The sequence below is a fragment of the Tamandua tetradactyla genome, chromosome 6 (genome assembly GCF_023851605.1).
Source record: "Tamandua tetradactyla isolate mTamTet1 chromosome 6, mTamTet1.pri, whole genome shotgun sequence".
Classification (NCBI taxonomy): Eukaryota; Metazoa; Chordata; class Mammalia; order Pilosa; family Myrmecophagidae; genus Tamandua; species Tamandua tetradactyla.
Window position 1 is genome coordinate 117189581 of NC_135332.1, and position 19576 is coordinate 117209156.

At 41.3% G+C, this 19576-nt stretch overlaps 1 protein-coding gene across 10 annotated transcripts in view; it reads right to left on the reverse strand.

The window, feature by feature from the left end:
- Positions 1–6698: 6698 nt before the first annotated feature.
- Positions 6699–19576, reverse strand: part of STAU2 (staufen double-stranded RNA binding protein 2) — a 363048-nt gene continuing 350170 nt past the window's right edge. For 8 of the 10 annotated variants that reach the window (XM_077167004.1, XM_077167001.1, XM_077167006.1 and 5 more), the window contains 2 exons: positions 8909–8997; positions 6700–7801 (listed from right to left, as the gene is read on the reverse strand). In XM_077167004.1, the coding sequence (XP_077023119.1) occupies positions 7708–7801; positions 8909–8997 (183 nt within the window). In that variant the 3' untranslated portion in view covers positions 6700–7707. Of the gene's footprint in view, positions 7802–8908; positions 8998–19576 lie in introns of those variants that run through there. The other 2 variants (XM_077167009.1, XM_077167011.1) reach the window with 2 other exon arrangements.

The following is a 19576-nucleotide window of genomic DNA, read 5'->3' on the forward strand; positions in this document are numbered from 1 at the left end:
ATCTAGCTACCAAAAGACCTGGAGTCACCTTAAATGCCTATTGCTAAGTGGAAGAAGCCAGTCTGAAAGGGTTTCATGCTATATGATTGCAACCATAGGAAGGCTTTATGGAAAGGGCATCTCAAAGACGATCCTATTGTCTGGGTGGCCCACAGGAGCTTCTTCCAGATGCTCCCTGCCACCAGTTTCTGAGAAAACAGCTTTCTTGGCTGTCTTGCCTGACCCCCCGCCCACGGGTGAGGAATGCATTAGGTGCTTCCTCTCTCCCCATCTCCAAGGATTCTACAATATTTATGGATGAATGTTTCTACTTAGCAACATATGTTCTCAGCACCCCCTTCAGAAAAAAAAAAAGCAATACATGTCCATTGTAGAATACTCAAGAATACAGAGATGTGAATAGAATAAACATTTCCATCATCCATAGTCCATTCATTATACATTTTATTGTATTTCCTTCTGTACTTTTGATGCATATTTATATCTTGCTGTATTTCTTTTCTAATGTTATTTTTGCCTAGCATTTTGAGCCCATGTTACTAAATTTTCTTTAGGAAATGGTTTTCAATGGCTGCACGTTACCCTACTGCTACAGCATAATATATTTAATAAATAGGTTACTGGTTTATTTTTTTACTGTTTTTCCATTTTCAACATTCCTGCATATACTCCCTTTCACCTGACTAGTTGTTTTTCAACTTTCTTTTGGTACTGAAGTATTTATAATATCCAGCTTTTGTAATATCTGTGCACATCTTGTCCTACTTTCCAGAAACTAAAATTCCCTGACAAAACAGTGCTGTACTTCACTCATCTCTGCTTCTCTCTCTCCTCAAGACCTAGTTATAGTTTCTGGCAGACTGTAGTTAATTAATAAATATTGATTAGTTCAATGACTGGCTTTTGGTCAATAATAACTAATGTTTATTGAATGCGTTGCCCATGCCACATACAGTTTTGAACACTTTAGATGTGTTAACTCATGAGATTAATTTATTTACTCCACATAACAACACTGCCATCTCCTTTTATAACTGAGGAAAGTGAGGCTTGGAGAAGGTAAGGTAACTAAATAAGTTAGTAGTAAAGTTAGTAAGTTAGTAGAAAAGACAAGAGCTGAACTTAGGAAGTCTGACTCTAAGGTGACACTGCTTTCTTGATAGAAATTTGGTAAGGTTATATGTCAGTTGCTGGGGGGAGATGGAATGGAAGGGTTGACTTTCCCACTGGCATGATTCTCCTAAACACTGTGGGAGCATGGGAAGCTGGAATAAATTCTTAGGAGAGTCTATTTCCATTTTCTTGCATTTTCTCCAAGTGTTTTGTTTATACTTCTTCCCAAATTGGACTGGAAACCCTTTGAGGGCAGAGACCTTATTTGAGGCTTTGCTTCCACCCATTCAAACTAACTCAGGGATGGTAACTCAATCCAACTTTGTCAATTGATGGATTAGAATTTAAGGTCAGAAGCAGGAAGGCAATTTGTGTTCAGCCGATATTTTCTAGTGGTTTCCCTTCCTCCTAAGAGAGTGGCAGTAGCTGCAGTGGCGCTGAACACATCAACAGCTGTTGTGCATTATTGTTATGCGATGCCTGTGGAAGCAACTCTGATTCCAGACAACACATTGGCTGGAGTCTCCTTGGAACTCACATCAGTCCTGGTCTTTGCCCAAAGCTGGGAGTTTGATAATCATCTTGAGTTAGCAGAGAGATCTGGTTCTTCCCCCGCCTTCAGAGAATGAGGAAGGACCAGTCATCAAATACAGTTCTGGAAAATTACTACCTATGCAGAGGATTTAGGGTCAGGTTCAAGAGGAAATTTATTTGAACTGCCTCATTAATGCAGCTAAGGAGCATTTAAAGATTTACCTGCAGGGAACACTTAGTCTGTTCCAATCACAAATGCCTTCTTAAGAATTTCTCATCTCCTCATTCTTCTCCAAGGCAACTTGGCTTCTACCCTCCTTGAACATGGAATCCAAATTTCTGATCTCTTTATTGTCTGCCTTCTCCCACCCACTCAAACTACCAAATCTCCCTTCTTCGTGCCCCGGACATTTTTTGAGTAAAGTTTGAAAGAAAACTAGATCAAGATTGCCTTAGCCTCCTCCAGCCTCTATGGGAAGATTTAGAAAGTCCTTACAGTAGAGTCAGTTCAGGATCAAGAAACAGAGAAGTGGCTTTGGGTCCACTGACTCCTTTGAAATCACTGAGGCTGGACAGCGAGTCGTCTGTCTAAATTTCTCCTCATTGATGCTAGACGGAAGGATTTTTTTTTCAACATACTAATTTGGGATCACTAGAAAGATTTTATTTTTTTCTCTTAGAGAGTTTTATGACTCATTCAGGATAGTTATGTGGCTCTTGGAAACTAAAGACTGAAGGATTAAAAATAAAGCAAAACACAGCAGCCTTCACAAACCTGAGCCCAATCGGTGACACTGGCAGAATGCTACGCAGTTATTTAAGCATCACTGTTTACACTGAAAGTAAGAAATAGCTCATGATTATAATGAGCTTGTCCGCTCGAAAATGTGGGAAGTAGCTGAGGCAGATAGCTACTAGGTTGTCTCCTGAAACAGTGATTCTCTGTTTTTGATGACTCCTTCACGACCACAGGAGCAGATATGGAGCAGCCACGTTTCCATAGTGTGTACCCAGAGTGAATGCCTGGTCCAAGATGGGACCATCATGGGTACCTTCCTAAGACTTTGGGAATGAAACGAAGGATGAGTCACTGTCTCTTCAGGTGGCTGAAAGCATGGGTTCCGATAGTAGCTATGTTCTCTGGTGTTTGTTCTATGTGTACTTGAGAAACAGAAGCAGGTTTGGAGAGAAAGAGGGAGAGAGAGAGTGTGTGTGACTATGACACAGACATTCAAAGAGAGGGTGACCTGAAATAGAGGGAGAGAGAGAACTTCCTGGTTTCTCCACGGTTCGTTTCTTGCCTCCAGTTCATTTCTGCATTTCTGCCCTCAGCTCCTGTGAAACACCCATCTGGCTTTATCATTAATGTTCTCTAATTTGAATAGGTTTTTATAACTTGGTATTTTCCTTTCAGGTAGCTGATAGAAAATCCACATATTAGAGACAAAATTTGAATATGAGCATATTGCTAGAGGTGCTAATGGTAATATAAACTTAAAATTGTAATGTCTTTAGGATTCATCATTTTATAGACATGGAAACTAAGGCCCAGGAAGGCTAAATCCTTGCTAAATCTGTCTGAACAAGGTCTCTAGACTGTTGACTCCTAGACCATTGCTCTTTCTCCTAACTTTGATTTAAATATTACAGTTGCTTTCATAACTTGAGCACTTTTAAAAATAGATCACATTCAGCCCTACTCTACTCCTGTGAGATAAACAGCAGATCATTATCCCCATTTTTGGAATGAAAATATGAAACTTGAAGATATTCAAAAAAGCTGTATGTCAACAGAATCAGAACTTGGAAGATTATTTCAAGGATGGTGGCTCCATTCAGTATGCCAGACTTCTCTGTCCATGAGTCTAGGTCACTTTTGATCCAAGCGAACTGGCAAATCCATCATTGTGGGATTATTAGGGTTGTTCATCGAATCAACAAATATTTACTGAGCACCTACCTTATTAAGGTGGGCACTGTTCTAGGGCCAGGAGACATGACAAGGATTAAATTCAGTCAATTAGCCTCCTGAATATCAGTGAGCATTAGGATCCTTACAGGTATGTGTATGTGGGGGTTAGAGAGGTGGGCTTTTGGTGTATGTGGGTGGGGGGTGGGATAAGATATACTACTAGAGTGAAAGCTCCTTGCAAGCACAGATGGTGGCTTATTTGACTGTGTCACCAATGCCCCATGCACAATAGGATAACGGAGGAATGAATAAGTGGCTGAAGGAGACACACAGGCAAACAACCAGCTACAGCATGGTGCTTCGGAATGCCAGGTCCAGATGCTCCAGAGTCCTTGTCTGTCTTTCCCGTCACCTAGAATATGGGTTCTGTAGGGTGAAGCTGTTTTATTTGTTTATTTTTCTGAACCTCCAGCACATGCCACAGTGTATTGTGGATACAGTCAAGGGAGTTTTTTGTTATGTTAAAATGTTAGAAAATACCAGAAAAGCTTCCCCAATGAGTTAACTTCTACAGGAACCTTGGCAAAGTGAGATGGAGCTTGTATGGTGTCTGCCCAAAATAAACAGTTGAGTTTGAGTGAGTCTAAGTAAGTCTCTGCTTTGAATCAGATGTTACAATGTCCTTCCTCATGAAGACATGCATATATCATTGAGGAAATACAGGAAGGTATTTGGGGCTGGGGGTTGGAATTAAATCAGTGAGCTTAGGGAAGGGATCTAAATGCAGAAATGGGAAGATCAGGGCGGGGTAGTGGGTAACCATGGATCCCAAAACCCCTGTAAAAAGTGAGGCCTCATCGGGCTCTCCCTGTCCCTAACTGAGAAGCACCCCAATCTCCCTAGGGTTGAGGGCACAATGCTATCAGCAGCCATGCCACAGAGCAGCATGAGGGCCATCTCTGTGTTATCAGATGTCACATTTATTTCTTCAACAGGCTTTATCTATCCCCTCGATGGGCCATTCATTTGTCCATTTTTTTCATTTATTTAATGTATCATTTGTACATTCATCAGACACCTCTCTCATGGTGGGTGAGGCAATGGGAGTCTCAAAGACAAATTAACACATGGTTTTGCCATTAAGAACTTACCTCTGTGTGCAAAACTGTTAGTTTCTCTTTCATTCTTGGCTATCACGGTAACACATACCCTTTGAAAATGAAAAGGTACAAACCAAACTGGGCAGTTATGGGGATAACTCACCTGTAGAGGATTAAAAAACCAATCTGTTTGGACCACATTTCTAAGGTGTAGCAAGGAGACCTGAAAACCTCTGTATAATAAGGTAAGTTTTTAATAAATCTATGTTTTTTTTCCATAAATCTATTTTGATTTTGTGGTGCAGGAAACCAGTTGAAGCTGTCAAAGAGGTCACTCTGCAGAATGTTTGCTCGGGGGGTGGAGCGGGGGCAGAGTGCGAGAGCAATTCAGAGGGGTCACCCAAGGAAAGGGTAGGAACATGCTGTCACGGCTAATCCGTGGTGTCTCACCATTGATCTTTGGCAAGTTCTGGAAAGGGATGGTCAGAGCTCCAAGGTACAATATTATATTTCCAATTAAAATGTTAAAACAAATCTTTTTCATAAAATACATTGGCCTCAGCACTAGGAAGTAACTACAAAGCCTAATGCTGACTGAGACACGCTGACAGCAGACACTAATTGATAAAGGAGATAAGTCAATCTGTGTTCTTTAAAGAATAATGAGTTCCATTTTTCATCAAAAAGATCTCCTTATGCAGAAGAAACATTCTTCCAATAAATCTGCTTAATGGTTTCCCCTTTAATGACATATAGCCTCTCTTCTCTTTTTTTCAAATGGTGGGAACATATATACAACATAAAATTTCCCATCTCAACCACTCTCAAGCACACAGTTCCGTGGGATTAATCACATTCAGTGTCGAGCCCAGTAGGTCCCTGCAAGGGACTGCAGGCCACCCATCATTTGCATTGCTAATCCCACCCAAGGAAAACCCAAAGGCTTCCTGATGAAGCCCTACTATTCCTGGAAAATATATGAAGCCCTTCTTGGCTCTCCAAGCAGATAAATGGGATAGGATTTCAAATAAATATCCACCACTAAACTTGAGATTCTATGCAAATCTGCATCCTCCCTGTCCACCGCCCCCTCCAGCTCCCCCTGCCCCCCAGCAACTAGTACCACTCTGGTGTGTCCAGGGATATATCAGCTCTAGGAGGCTCATATGAGACTGTTCAAAAGTTAATGCTTCAGATACCCGCATGGGGAAAACTGATTAGGCTGTTTGCTCCCTGAGCTCATCACACTCCCACACACGTGTTGGGGACCATTGGCTGTAGGAGGTGGTCGAGGTTGACTGCGTTTGGCTAAGTGAAGAGCCACCACAATCCTGCCAAAAACCTGATTCCGGCCCAATCCTGGCCTGATCCCAGCCTGGTCCCGAACAGCCCAAGTCTTGGGTGGGGAAGGTCCAGGAACAAATGGCTGCCTCCTTCTATGTGAATTACTTAGGGCCCGCTGCGCCCCGTGAATTAGGCAACAGGACCATTTTCCAACTGTTACCTCTGTGAATCCCAACTCTGAAAGGTACTGTTATTTCTCCAAGGACCCAGCTTTATGTAACAAAACCTATTTCCTCCAAGGGCGCGCAGGCCTCCCTGGACTGATGGACTTCCCCACCTGGGAATCGTTAAAAACAACCCTAGAGTTACTTCCTTGTGTTACTGTTTGCTTATCCTCCAGTCGCGTGTGAGTCAGCCAGATCATGATTTGTGGTGGTTTTGCTTGTGAAATCTTACATAAGTATATTTCTATTGTCGTGTTGGGTTGAGCAGTTAGACCATGTAGTGTTTTCTCATTGCACAACATTTGCAAACCAGTAGAGAGAAAGCCTTAACAATGAGATGACGTCGGCTGGTCGGGAACCCGGCCGGGAGTCACCCGTGAGGCTGGCTCCGCAGTTTCGGGGAGCCCGGACGGTCCTGAATTCCAGTGCTTGGAAGGATGACGAGGCCGGGGAGTGGCATTTTTTTTCCACCCCCTGTGGGTTTCACTGAGGTGAGATTGAAGAGAGGAGAGCGAGGGAAGGAAAGAACAACAAAAACAACACTTCACACATAAACCGACCACATTTTTACTGCATTATTACACGCTGGATTCCAACATGCTTGTCCAGAGCGTGGCTGGCTACAGGCTGGTAACAGGCTTTCTCTTCCCCGCCATGTACATTATTTATTTTGATCCTGTTCACTGTCCCGAGTCCAGAGGCAGTTATTAAAACATTCTTTGGATGCAAACAGCGAGAGGCCACAACACACGGATGGGGCGGGTGCGATTTACACAACAGAACGTGGGCTCCAGGGCAATGGGTCTGAGAGGCCAGGCGCCTCCTGGGTCGCAAGTTGTGTTCGGGGGGCGCAAGGCCTACAACAGCTTTTGTTTCTTAATTCCTGGAGTATATTGCAACTAGTTGTTCCTAACATTGTTTCATATTTTTAATCAAATAACCTGGCCTGATTTGAAACAATTTTGTTTGCATACATCATTGAGTAATGTGCCTTAAGTTTATCCCTACCGACATAGGATGAAGAGTTCAAATATTTGCATAAAAAGAGAAACCGCGTGACTACATGAAGACAGTGACCGTCACATTCCACAGCACATCATTGGTTAATTTTCAAAACTGTCAAGCATTATTTAAGAAGCGAGAGAGTGAAGAGAACTGAACTCAAGCTCCACGACAAAACCACCGGGAACGACAGAACCTGACCCAACTTCTCCGATCAATCATTTAAAAATTTGTACCCCTGTTTCTAACACTTTTCGTTAATTGTTATTTTAAGCTCCAGTAACAGGATCGGATTTCTGCTGCCTCTGGGCAAATGAGTTCTGATCTGATATCAAGTTCTAAGGGAAATGCTCAATGCTGTATTTTTCCCCAGTTGAATAAACAGTACCAGGTATATTATCTCTTGTGTTAGAATAGTGGTGTCTTCACATAAGACTCAAATAATGGCATTAGTCATTCATTTCCTTGAACACAGACACCCTCATGCGTGCTGACAGGTTTATAAGGATGCGGTGGCAGCCGTGGGTGCTGGGAGCTGCTAGATGAGCGACTTTGATTTCTTGCAGTCCTGAGCGCCGGGGCCGGGGTGGGCCTGGTTATTGTCTGTGTGCTCGCCCAGATGCTTGGCTTGTCTGAAAGATTAATACATTAACAAGAGCTGAAGGTCCAGGGTTGCACATCTTCAGACATGTTTATTAGCAGATGGCACATAGGACCCAAAGGTCACCACCAAAGTGACATTTTAAAGTGAAACAACAATATTTATGTTCAGATAGTCTACTGATGAGATCATGTGGAAATGGTTTTGGCTAAATTAACTTATAAATGGTTGCCAATCTATAGAAAAACTTAAAATGCTGGGTCTGGTTAGCAAATGTTTTCTTCTCACGCTCTCACCTTTTAGATATTAACAACCGAATGCTGTTTTTGTGGCATGCTTGTTGCACGGAGGATTATCTGATCTTTACTTCCTGGGTTAGGTTTTTTTTTTTTTTTCCATTCCAAAAATGCTGTCTCCTGTGTGTGTTCTGAAATCTCGCCCACTACTAATACTGCTTTAATAAGTGTCTGGATTCCACCATGTAAATATAATAGCTTTCGATTTCTTTTATATAAATTGTGTCTCTGGAGGGATCCAAAAATTCAGTCTCTTAGATAAGACTTTATGTTCAAATCTTATAAAAAAGATAGGAGCTGGATTTCAGAGTTAATTATCATAGCTGCGTTTTTGCCTTTGCTGCCCCTGGGAGGCAAATTTTTGTGGCAATGCGTGTTTGTGTTTCATACCACAATGTGAAAAAACAAAATGCAGCAAAGGGTAAGGAACGCCTTCCTCTCAGCTCCTTTTCCTTTTCTCTGTTGTGCCTTCAACTTAGGAGGGATAGGGGTGAAAATTTTTACCTCCGAAAATGGTTTAGCCAGAGAATATGAAGTGAAAAGCAGTCATTTGTAAAACTTGCAACAGTCTCAACAGTCAACAAAACTCACATAAGTGTTTTGACAAAGGCATTAAAATATGAATAAATAATAGCAACTAGTAGGCTAAAACTTTCACAGACATCTTATTGGAGAGGAAATGACTACATAGGCTACTTTCATTTATTTAGATTTAATTTTATTATGAAGAATTTTGTAAGATGTAGCTATTTTACCTTACTCTAATATTTTACTTTAGCTGTATCTCATCTTTTGTCCTGATACAAAATTATAAATGCAATTAATAATGACCGAGTACTTACTTTTCAAGAGAACCTTTTTCAATATTCATTGCCCCTTCAACTGGATCCAACCCTTGTTCAGAAAATTGTTTCAAGGCACTTAAAGCTGCCTGAAAATGAAAAAATAAGCAAGGAGATTCACTCACTGACTTTAAAGTAATGAACAAGCAACTGTAAAAGAAAGGAGAGAGACTATCATTTTCATTAGTCTACATAAATGCTTTTTTTTTTTTTTTTTGCATAGTTTAGCAAAGTTACATTTGAAAGACCATGTCATCCGGGAGTAATTTATATTCATTGCCAGAACTCTGGGGACTTTATTTGGGGAGAGGGGAGAGGAATCTCTGGAAGTCGCATGCCTTCTCCATAGTTTTTCAAAATCATAGTCTGTTTCATCTGTAAATGTAGAAACCTGAGTATAAGCCTGTAATACTTCAAGCCTGTGTACAGTTTCACATCATCTTATTGAAACGATACATTCTCCTTCTTCAAGGGCAGGAGTTAACCAGACTTTTCCAACTTGGATACTCTTTCCAAAATTAGCTTAAAGTTACTGTTCACCTTTACAAAAGCCTAGCCCCAACCAACTCACAGAAAGCGGGCAAAGGAAGGAATAGCAGAGGCTTGCTTGTGCATACTGAGTGCATGGAATGATGGCACCGCGTGAGGAGGGAAAATTCGCGCTCTTGGGACCCGGGGGAGGCAAGCCAGGCCCAGGGGCGGGGAGGAGCGACTCCGCACACGTGCGGGGGCTGCTGCAGGCTGACAGGCTGGCGGAGTACGGCTGGAGAGCTGGGAGGCACCAAAAATGCGATGCCGATAAGATCTACATAACTTGTTGACACGCTTGTGCACGGTCCAAATTGTTATTTCTTTACATAAGAATTTGGTTGGTCTTCCCCTCCCTCCCGCCCCGGTATTTCTAAGCTCCAGGAGAAGGCTTTGTTGAGTCTGAGGTAGGTGTGAACGGGCAGGGCTGTTTTAATCTTGAGAACCCCGCTGGTTCACACTTTGGGCATCTGTATCTTCTCAGTTGCCTTTGAAAAACAGTGAACTCTTGCAGTTTCCCCAGCTTTTATCTGCCAAGGGCCCCTTTTGGGTAGCTAAGTGCATGATGCCTTTTAGATTTCTTTATTCGTAATATTTTTTCCTCCCTTTTCTTTTGGTCTTTCTTTCTATTTATTTTTTTAAATCATAACACCTGTATTCAACCACAAGTAACAACATGTGCTTATTCATTGTGTTTAGAATAATCCAGTCCATTCGGATCTCTGAGCTCAGATCTGCCTGCGTTCAGACTCCTGGGCAGGTCCCATCCCCACCACTCGTGTCTGCAGCCGTGGGGCAGGGAGACTGCCACGGGCAGGCTCTTCGGTTTTCACCATTATCTCTTTGATCCTGGAATCTTGCAGAGGGTGCTGGTAGCAAGAAGGCCTGGCATAGGCTCTAGTGGCGATAAGAGCCCCCTCCAGGGGGTCAGAGTAGAGTGGCAGTCTCACTGGGGTACCTGGTAATTCCTCTTCAAGCATGGTAGACATCTCTTTCTCTCTCTCTCTTTCCTTTAAAAAAAATATTTTTATTATAAAAAGTTTGTTTTTTGGGGGTGGGGGTGCATCGTCTGGAAATCGATCCAGGCCTCCCACATGGAAGGCCAGCATGCTACCACTACCCCCAAAATAGTTTTTCATTACAGGAAAATCAAACTATTTAAACAAACAAAAAAAGGATGCGAAAGTATCCACAATCCCACCCTTCATTGACAAATTGCTGTTTGTCCTTCCATATCTTTTTCTATCCCCTTCTTATGTCTACCTGCTTTAATCTGGGTCATATCTTAATACCATTTGCTAATCTGCTCTTTTCATTAACACAAGCAGTTTTACATGTCAAACAGAAACATGACAGTAACATTGTTTTTCCTGAGTGTACAATATCCTATTAACTTCACATACTCTCCATATTTAGCTAATCCCTACTGCTGGGCATTTAGGCTATTCTAAATGTTAAGCTGCTATTAGTTAAATAATATTTATTATACCAAGTTTCCTAACAATTAAATCTTTATATATACTCTCAATACCTTTCTTTTTATGATAACTTCTTAAAACTGGAACTTCTGGGTCAAAGACCATGCATATTTTAAAATATTTTTCTATGAGCTTTCCATCTGCCCTCAGAGCAGCTATGCCTTCACCACCAGAAAGAAAGAAAGAGGAATTCACAGAGTGATTCAACGATCATTTACATTCGGTTAAGTGACTCTTGAGGTCCTTTAGGGTGCTGAAATGCTAAGGTGACTAGGCAGACTTTCAAGGTGACTATTGAAAACTGTCCTGCGGGCATGTACATTCTTGTGGGCTTGTTAGATGAACCCCAGTTTTGCAGCCCCACTTAGCTCTGTGTGTGGGCAGCTAACAGCCAGGCTCGAAAGATCATCCCTCCTTGGCCTTCTTTCCAGACATCCGCGGTGTCAGGGATGGTGAGGGAGGACGGGCTAATGAATCCACAGTTCTTTGCATATAGAACAATTTTAAACAAATGAACAGCTATTTTGTTCTGATCCATTAACATGTGAATTATTGGCAGGAATGCTGATTTTTAGCAATTTCTTCTCAAATGGACTATTACTGAAGGCTATTTCAGTGCCAGGAAACTTAAATTTGCAATGTGATATAGCTGAATGAGACGCCTGAGAACTCCAGGGCTTCTCGGAGCTCTTGGTTTTCTTTTAATCCAAACAAGGCCAAAAGGACAACCAAAACAAACTTTAAAAAACTTAATTATAACAATTTATAGGTTAATAGTATCCCATTTTCACTGCCTTTGGAACACTTGGCTCCTAGTGCTCCCTAAACACCAGGCACCAGGTGATTATGCAGCGCGGGAGACGAAGACCTGTTTCACCGAGTCCCGTGCCCGCAGGCACCTGGTCTCTCCCATCCGAGGACTTCACCTGCACTGAGGAGATGCCGGCCAGGTCCCAGGGAGCACGCTAAGTGTTTTAGCTCTTGCAAAGTCTCTTAGATGATTTTATCAACATGTCAGGTCCCCGGTGCACTGTCAAAATGACTGTCATTGCTCAAAGAATTTTCTACAGGGACACAGCAGGCTGGAATGGCAGCGTGCTCTCTCACTCGATGCCATGAACTGACTGTCAGAGTCAGAGTGACTGAACTGTCAGAGTTTTTAGGACTGTCAGAGTTTTTAGCTGCTTCTCTCCAAAGAAAGGTATGCTTAAACGCTTCCAAATAACATGGCCTTATGTATCTGGTGAGATCATTCAATCCTCATCTTATATATAACCCTGAACACAATAGCTAACCAGTATGAGTGGACTTCTTTTGGATTTACAAAACACAATGAAGACCATTTATCTTCTCTGTAAACAGTAATAGATACCACATGATAAGTATCACTTTGCAGTAGTACTGGGGACCAGGCCCTTCACCTGCACAACCTCCAGAGTTACAACAGCCCTGCAAGGGGGGTCCTCTCTATAAGGAAACAGAACTCAGAGAATTCACACAGCTAGCAGGCTCTTGTACCTAGCAAATGGCAGAGTCAAGGTCTGAACCCAGCCCACATCCTTGATCACAACTTCGTCCGCATTTAAAAACTGCTCACATTCAGCCTATCTACTTTTAGTTTCTTTCAATATCATTATTTCAAAAGCAGTACTACCTCTTTCAGTTTCTTTCTCTTAATTATTTCCTACAATACTTATTTGCAGTAAGCTCATCAAGTTATCTCCATTTCCCAGAAATGAAGGTCAGAGGGCTCTGTCCCCTTTCCGGGATGGCAGGGTTTCCCTCTGGCCACTGTGAGTTCACTTCCAAGGATTTGTTAGCACTCGTGACACCAGATGGGGCTGTATGGTAAGTACTTTTTCACTCAGAATTACCCAATGACCGCAAACGAGGCGACTTGATTTTTCCTTTCCTAACATTTTGTGGGTAACCAGTCCTGCTCACTTCATTTGCCTGCCCTCTCGATTTTCCTAAAAAGAAGTTCATTTCTTACCTTCTTTTGTGGCTGGCAGGAAGGAGAGCCCAGGCCTTGCAGAGGTGAGATGGACAGAGACAGAGAGTCTGACTGTGATTATCCATAGCCAGAAACTGAATATATTTAGGAAAGCAGAATGGGCAGAGGCCTGCAGACCAGCCTCTAACAGAACCACTTCAGAGCAAGCAAGGATCAGTTCGCATGGCTTCAGCTGAGGAATCAGAAGCTTTTCTCCCACCCCCAGCCCCAATTCATCACCCACGACTTTCCCAGAAAGGATAGTTTTCAGATTAAGAAATTCTGTTTCTGAAATTCTGAAATTTTAAAGGAAAATGCCCAAAATAATAAGATTATTCAGCAATGCCCGAAATAGCCACACTACATTTAGCAAAACACAATTGTATACTAAAGTCAACAAACTGAAGGAGCCTAGGCTATCAGATCAGTCATTTGAAAGAACAATATATAAAGGAGTGGCTTTGTGAACAAATACCAAAATTTGACAGTTCACAATAATGTTCAACGTCACACTTCTGAATCCATCCAGAAGGTGGTAAAATCAACAAAATCTTTACGTTCAAGTTATTTCACATACACAGTTACTTGCTAGAGCCAGTTGCTTTAAAAAATTAAAGTGTATTATAAATATGCTACCTAATATTAAAGAATGCTTTGCTTAGAGTGAAGAAAAATCAAATAACCTTCATTTTGGGGGCCAAAATTTCAACCTGATTAAGAAACCTGATTAAGTTCTAAATTGTCTACTGACCAAAATGTAAACAGGTAACAAGATGTTCGGCTCCTACTATCTGCAGCTCACCCTTTCAGCATGGAAAATTTGCTGCATGATAAATGTGAACTAATCTTGGGGAGCCGTGGGAAGGCGGTAAATCTGGGTTCCTTAATGAGGAACATCCTGAATGATACTTAAACCCAAGTTGTGTAACTTCCCACACACTGTGGAGTAGAGAATTTCAAAGATACACTAACATAAGTACCCAGAACCCTCCAAAAGGCTTTGGCCATAAACAAATAGAGGACTCAATGATATCATTTCCAAGGTCAGAAGATGTTTTCCTAGCAAATCAAAACAAACTCACTCAGCACCCATTTGTATGTTACCACAGCCTACCAACTGGAATCTTAAACTTTAGCTTTATGACAATGCATGCTTTCTGGGATTTTAAACAAACAAACAAAAAGGGTATATTCAAGGTCATAAATGCAGTTTTGTTTTGTTTTTTGCTCTTTTTTTTTTTGCAAGTTATTTGCTCTGAATTTTGTTTAAAAATTAATTTTGGGTTACTTTTGAATGAACTTTTGTAGTAAGCAAAGATCATCTTAATGAATGTCTCGAGACTCGGGTGGTCATGTCTATAAATGTAGTTTTAAAAGAGACAAGTAGCTATGAATTGTCCGAGAAGAGAAAAATTAAAGATGTATTTTCAAGAAGTGGATGACATTTTCTTTTCTTACTCCTGGCTTTTCAGCTCTTGTATCCATTTATGTGTGTGTGGACGTGTGTGTTCCCTTAGAAGAGAGCATCTGCATAGATACGTGAAAATATTTTTGTCCCCAAAAGTTTTACAACTGTTTGTGAGTAAAGCCCCACAGATTCTAGAACAGATGTTGCCACCATTTCATGTATCACTTGTTTTGCGCGTAGTTATAGCAATGCCAGAAACATGATGCCGATAAGATACTCTCCAAGCCTATTTGTTGGTCTCTGCATGCATGTGTGTGTGCATGCATGCGTGTGTCTGTCTGTCTGTCTTTCTGTCTGTCCCCAGAATAGAAGTGCATCTTTCCAGTCATTTTTGCAATTTGTAACTTTTCCCTTGTCAATTAGCAATTAGCAAATAGTGTTGAAACCAGTGACTGTTCTTCCTGCTTCCTTCTTCAGGGATTAAGTAGTTGTAGTGACAATTTAGCAGCATTAGGTCATTCTTTGAGAGACAATGACAGTCTTCCTTTGTAAAATGTGAATTTTAATTCACCCCTTTATGACCCACCGTTCTTAGTAGGGTCTTTGAACACAATGGCCAATGGATCCTTTTTCCCATCTCACACTTATTCCCACCAAATTCATACCCTGATCCCAGAAATAGACAGGTTGTTCCAATTAAAGTCGGTGGTAACCATTCAAGTCTGAATGAGGCCTTCGTTTTTTTAGTAAGTGTTCAAGGTTTGTTTTGTTTTGCTTTTTCTCCTTAAAGCACTTGCTCATGTTGGACTCTTTCCGAGAACAGATATGACTGCCAGATTCATCTCAGAATACATGCAGTTGTCATACATGCAGTTAATTAAATCAGTCTCCTTTAATGAGAAAATGATAGGCTTCAAGCTCAAAGATCTTTATTTGCAGTTGAGCCCTCTCCTAACATCTCATTCCAGCCGTCCATGGGACTTGCTTTACATTAAATCATGTAAATGATTGAAAAGCCAGAAGGTTCTTCAGTAAGTTTGAGGGTTTATTGCTGAAAGAATGTGTATTTTAATGGTTCTAATTTATCATTTTCGTGCTTTGAAAGGTTTATAATGAAATGTCAAGTCTCTCTTTACATAAGATAAGAGAAACAAACCAAAAAAGAGACTATATTTCTAAACTTTATCACATCATGATAGGGTCTTTACATGTCAGATGAATCAAGGATCTGACTTGAAAAGTAAGATGAAAAAAGGATTACACACTGAGCTTTAATTAAACCACTTGCTGCCTGGCCTTGCTTTTTTTTGTTCCCCCTATTATTTATTTATTTTTTTATCCATATTTTTTACTCATCTGTCCATACCATAGATAAAAGGAGCATCAGAACAAGGTTTTCACAATCACACAGTTACTTGCAAAAGCTATATCATTATACGATCATCTTAAGGAAAGATGGCTACTGGAACACAGCTCTACAGTTTCAGGCAGTTCCCTCTAGTCTCTCTAATACACCTTAAACTAAAAAGGAGATATCTATATAATGCGTAAGAATAACCTCCAGGATAGCCTCTTGATTCTGTTTGAAATCTCTCAGCTACTGATGCTTTATTTTGTCTCATTTCTCTCTTCCCTGTTTCGGTCGAGAAGGTTTTCTCAATCTCTTGATCATTCAAGGATTTCTGTCCCACATTGCCAGGAAAGTCCACACCCTGGGAGTCACGTCCCACGTAGAGAGGGAGAAGACAGTGAGTTTGCTTGGCATGTTGGCTGAGAGGGAAAGGCCACATCTGAGCAACAAAAGAGGTTCTCTGGGGGTGACTCTTAGGCCTTATATTAAGTAACTGCCTGGCCTTTTAACAATTTCATAATAACTTGCATTTTTCATTCATGTTTACCCAATCGTATTAGTTCAGGTAATTTCCATAAAATTAATGCTTTATAAAATGGTTTGTCCTTTGAACAAAAGGATATCTGCTGGTTAAGGTGATGGTCATTGTTTGTGAAAAAAAATTGGGGGGTGGGAGTAGTCAGAGAGACATGCAAATTTTAGAAAGTCTACTTTATAGAACAAAGGATGAAGATTCCGACTCTAAAATTTGGGGATTTAATATAAAACCAAGCACTTAAACCACAGACTTGCCCATCACCTTTATCTGTGTGGTCAGGCACTCGTGATGGGTAATCCGCATGGCCACCAGCTTGGACTACAAAGCAGAGCTGAACTTAAAGCAGGATTTATTGTGCTGAGAAATGTGTTTAGTGTGTTTGGAACAAACTTGAGCCACGGTGTCCACATTACCATGTCTTCCTCCAACCACATCCTTTTTATTTTATTGGCATCATTTCTTTCCAAATTCCTGTTGTCCTTTAATTATTTTCTTTTTAATGCAAAGTCCCCCTTGTAATGGAGCCGCAGCATGCTGCCAAGGCAAGCACCCACAATGTCGTCACTGCTCTCTCTGGTAGGCAGAATAATGCCCCTCCAAGATGCCCATGGCCTAATCCTTGACACCTATGATTGTATGACCTTCCAAAGCAAAAGGGTCTTTGCAGATGTGATGAAGGTTATGGACCTTGAGAGTATCCTGGATTATCCAAATAGGCCCAATCTAACTACATGAGTCTTTACTCCCAGAAAAACTTTTTGGGCTGTGGTCAGAGGGAGATGTGCCTCTGGGAGAAAGGCCTAGAGAAGTGCAACATCGTTGGTTTTGAAGATAGAAGAAGGAGCCACAAGTCAAGGAATGCAGACAGACTCTAGAAGCTGGAAAAGGCAAGGACAGATTTTCCCTCAGAACCCCCAAAAAGGAACTGCCAACACCTTGATTTAAGCCTAGTGAGACCCATGTCTGATTTCTAACCTTTTAATTATAAAATAATACATCTGTGTTGTTGTTAGTTACTAGGATGCTGTAATTTATTATAGCAGCAGTCAGAAACTAATACACCTTCCTTGTCATCTGAATGAGGAAGGGGAAGGGGCATGGATTTGGAATGTTTCAGGCCTGGATCAAAATTATAGCTCTACTGCAGACCACCACTGTGTCTTTATACAAGTTACTTTATGGCTCTGGGCCTTTTTTTCATCATCTGTCAATGGGAGACGACAACACCTACTGCACTGATTGTTGTGTACGTACTACACCGGACCACAGCAGTATTTAATAAATGGTGGCTTTCATTACACATCTCTCTAGTCTTTGCTCTCCCTTGAACTCCACATCAATCTACAATTCTTTACACTCCCTTTCTATCTTCATATTAATACGTGTCCAGTTTCCTGTATATTTGCCATTAATTTCTTTAGCACATTGCCCACTCATTGCTCTTCTTAAAAGAAACCTATTGTTACTCCTGCCCCTTAATCAAAAGCCATTAATAACTCCCAGCTCCAGACTAACATTCTGCATCCTTGGCCTGATGTTTCAGGCCCCGGTCAGCTGGCCTCATTCAACCTCACAACCTCATTTCCTGCCGGTCCATTACAACAGTTTTTCTCGAAGTGTGAGCCCCAAACCAGCAGACCAGTTACAGCCTTGGGAACATGTAGAAGGCTCTGGCATTATTAACAGGCTCCTGCAGCCAGCTTGTTTGGAGACACTCAAATTTAAGAAGCCTTCCCCACATCAATCTCTATCCTGGTTAGAGCGCTCTACTTACTACCTGCTGGGACGCTCTAGTTTTTCTGCCTCCACACTTTTGATCCTGCAGTCTTTACTATATCTCAGAGAAGACTTTCCTGATTCCCAGCCTGTTTCCACCTCTGGATTTCTACTGGCCCTTGCCATTTGCCTCCCCTAATAGTTAGTCGTCTTCGCTGTGTTTATGTATTGTCTCCCTGGTAGACAGCGAGCCCTTGGCTGGCAGAGACACTTTCCTCTTTGAAATCACCACAGTGTGTTTATAGAAAGTCCTCAAGGAATATTCCCTGATTGATTACCCATCAGCTTCCATTTTAAGCAGCTCCAAATGGATGAGTACTCACAGACATGTTTCTTCTTTCTGTTTTCTCTATTCTCAGAATCAGTACTTTGCCCTCATTTGTTTTCTGCATTGTGGAGCTTCCCCCAAAGTTTGTCTCTAACAGGACTCTCTCTCTCAAATACTCCTTCACGCCAACCCACAGGCTCTGTGGGCAAAGTGTCATGGAATAAACAATGCTGGGAGAGCAGGGCTGAGCTGTATTTATCCATTTAAGAGAAGGTTTTCTGCCCTATAATTTACCACCAAGGAATACAGATAATAGTTATCATTTTTTTGAAATGTCCATCATTTGGGCTTTGGCTACTGTCACCTTTGAGGTCTGCAACCAGTGCTTCACCAGCTTCAGGTCTGCCAAGGAAGTGCCTGGGAAGCCCTATCTTGGAGGTCCCCACCACTTGGGCTTTGCCTGAGGATCTGCAGGGCAATCATGGTGTAATTATCAGGCCTTGGCTACCTTCCTGTCCCTGCTCCAAATATTCATTTGGGATTTCTTTGATTGTACCCCAGAAAGCATGCAAAGCATTCCTGCTGAACATGGACACAGCCTGCTCTGTTATTCAGGAATTCCATTTTGATTTGAAGATGTGATTGATAAAAATCTTACATTATAGTTGTTTCCTAATTGCTGTTGCACCCATTGTATTCCTGAATTGGGTGCGCTGTGTTTGGGGGAGGGCACATGAAGGTCAAACAAGATAACCTTTAAAGTTCTGTTGAATTCTGAATCCTTAACTGTACTGAAATAGAGTTCCAGCATAAAATGATGGTGAAGGCAAGAGGCTTGCAGACCTTACTGATTCTCTCGGTGGGTGATTCATGCAGAAAGCTTGATATTTTTGAGGGGCTTTTGGTGGCCAGCCTTGTGGTCAAACTGCAGTGGGCAAAATAGACAAATGGACCCTCTCCTCCATTCCAAACATCTCCTTAACCTCTTACTGAAACACTTTTAAAAAACAGTAATATTTGATTTTTATTGTTTTTACTTGAGCTTAATTCATATTCTGTCTAGCAAATTTTAACACTTTTTAAAAAGTGATTTTTAAAAACATTTTTACTGATAAGTATTCACATACGTACTATCCAACCATATTATACAATCAATGACTCACAATATCATCACATAGTTGTATACTCTTCACCATGATCATGTTTAGAACATTTGCATCATTCCAAAAGAAATTAAAAGAAAAATGAAAGATCTCATATAGCTTATACCCCTTATCTCTCCCTCTCATTGACCTACAGTATTTCCTTTTTTTTCTTTTTTTTTTTTT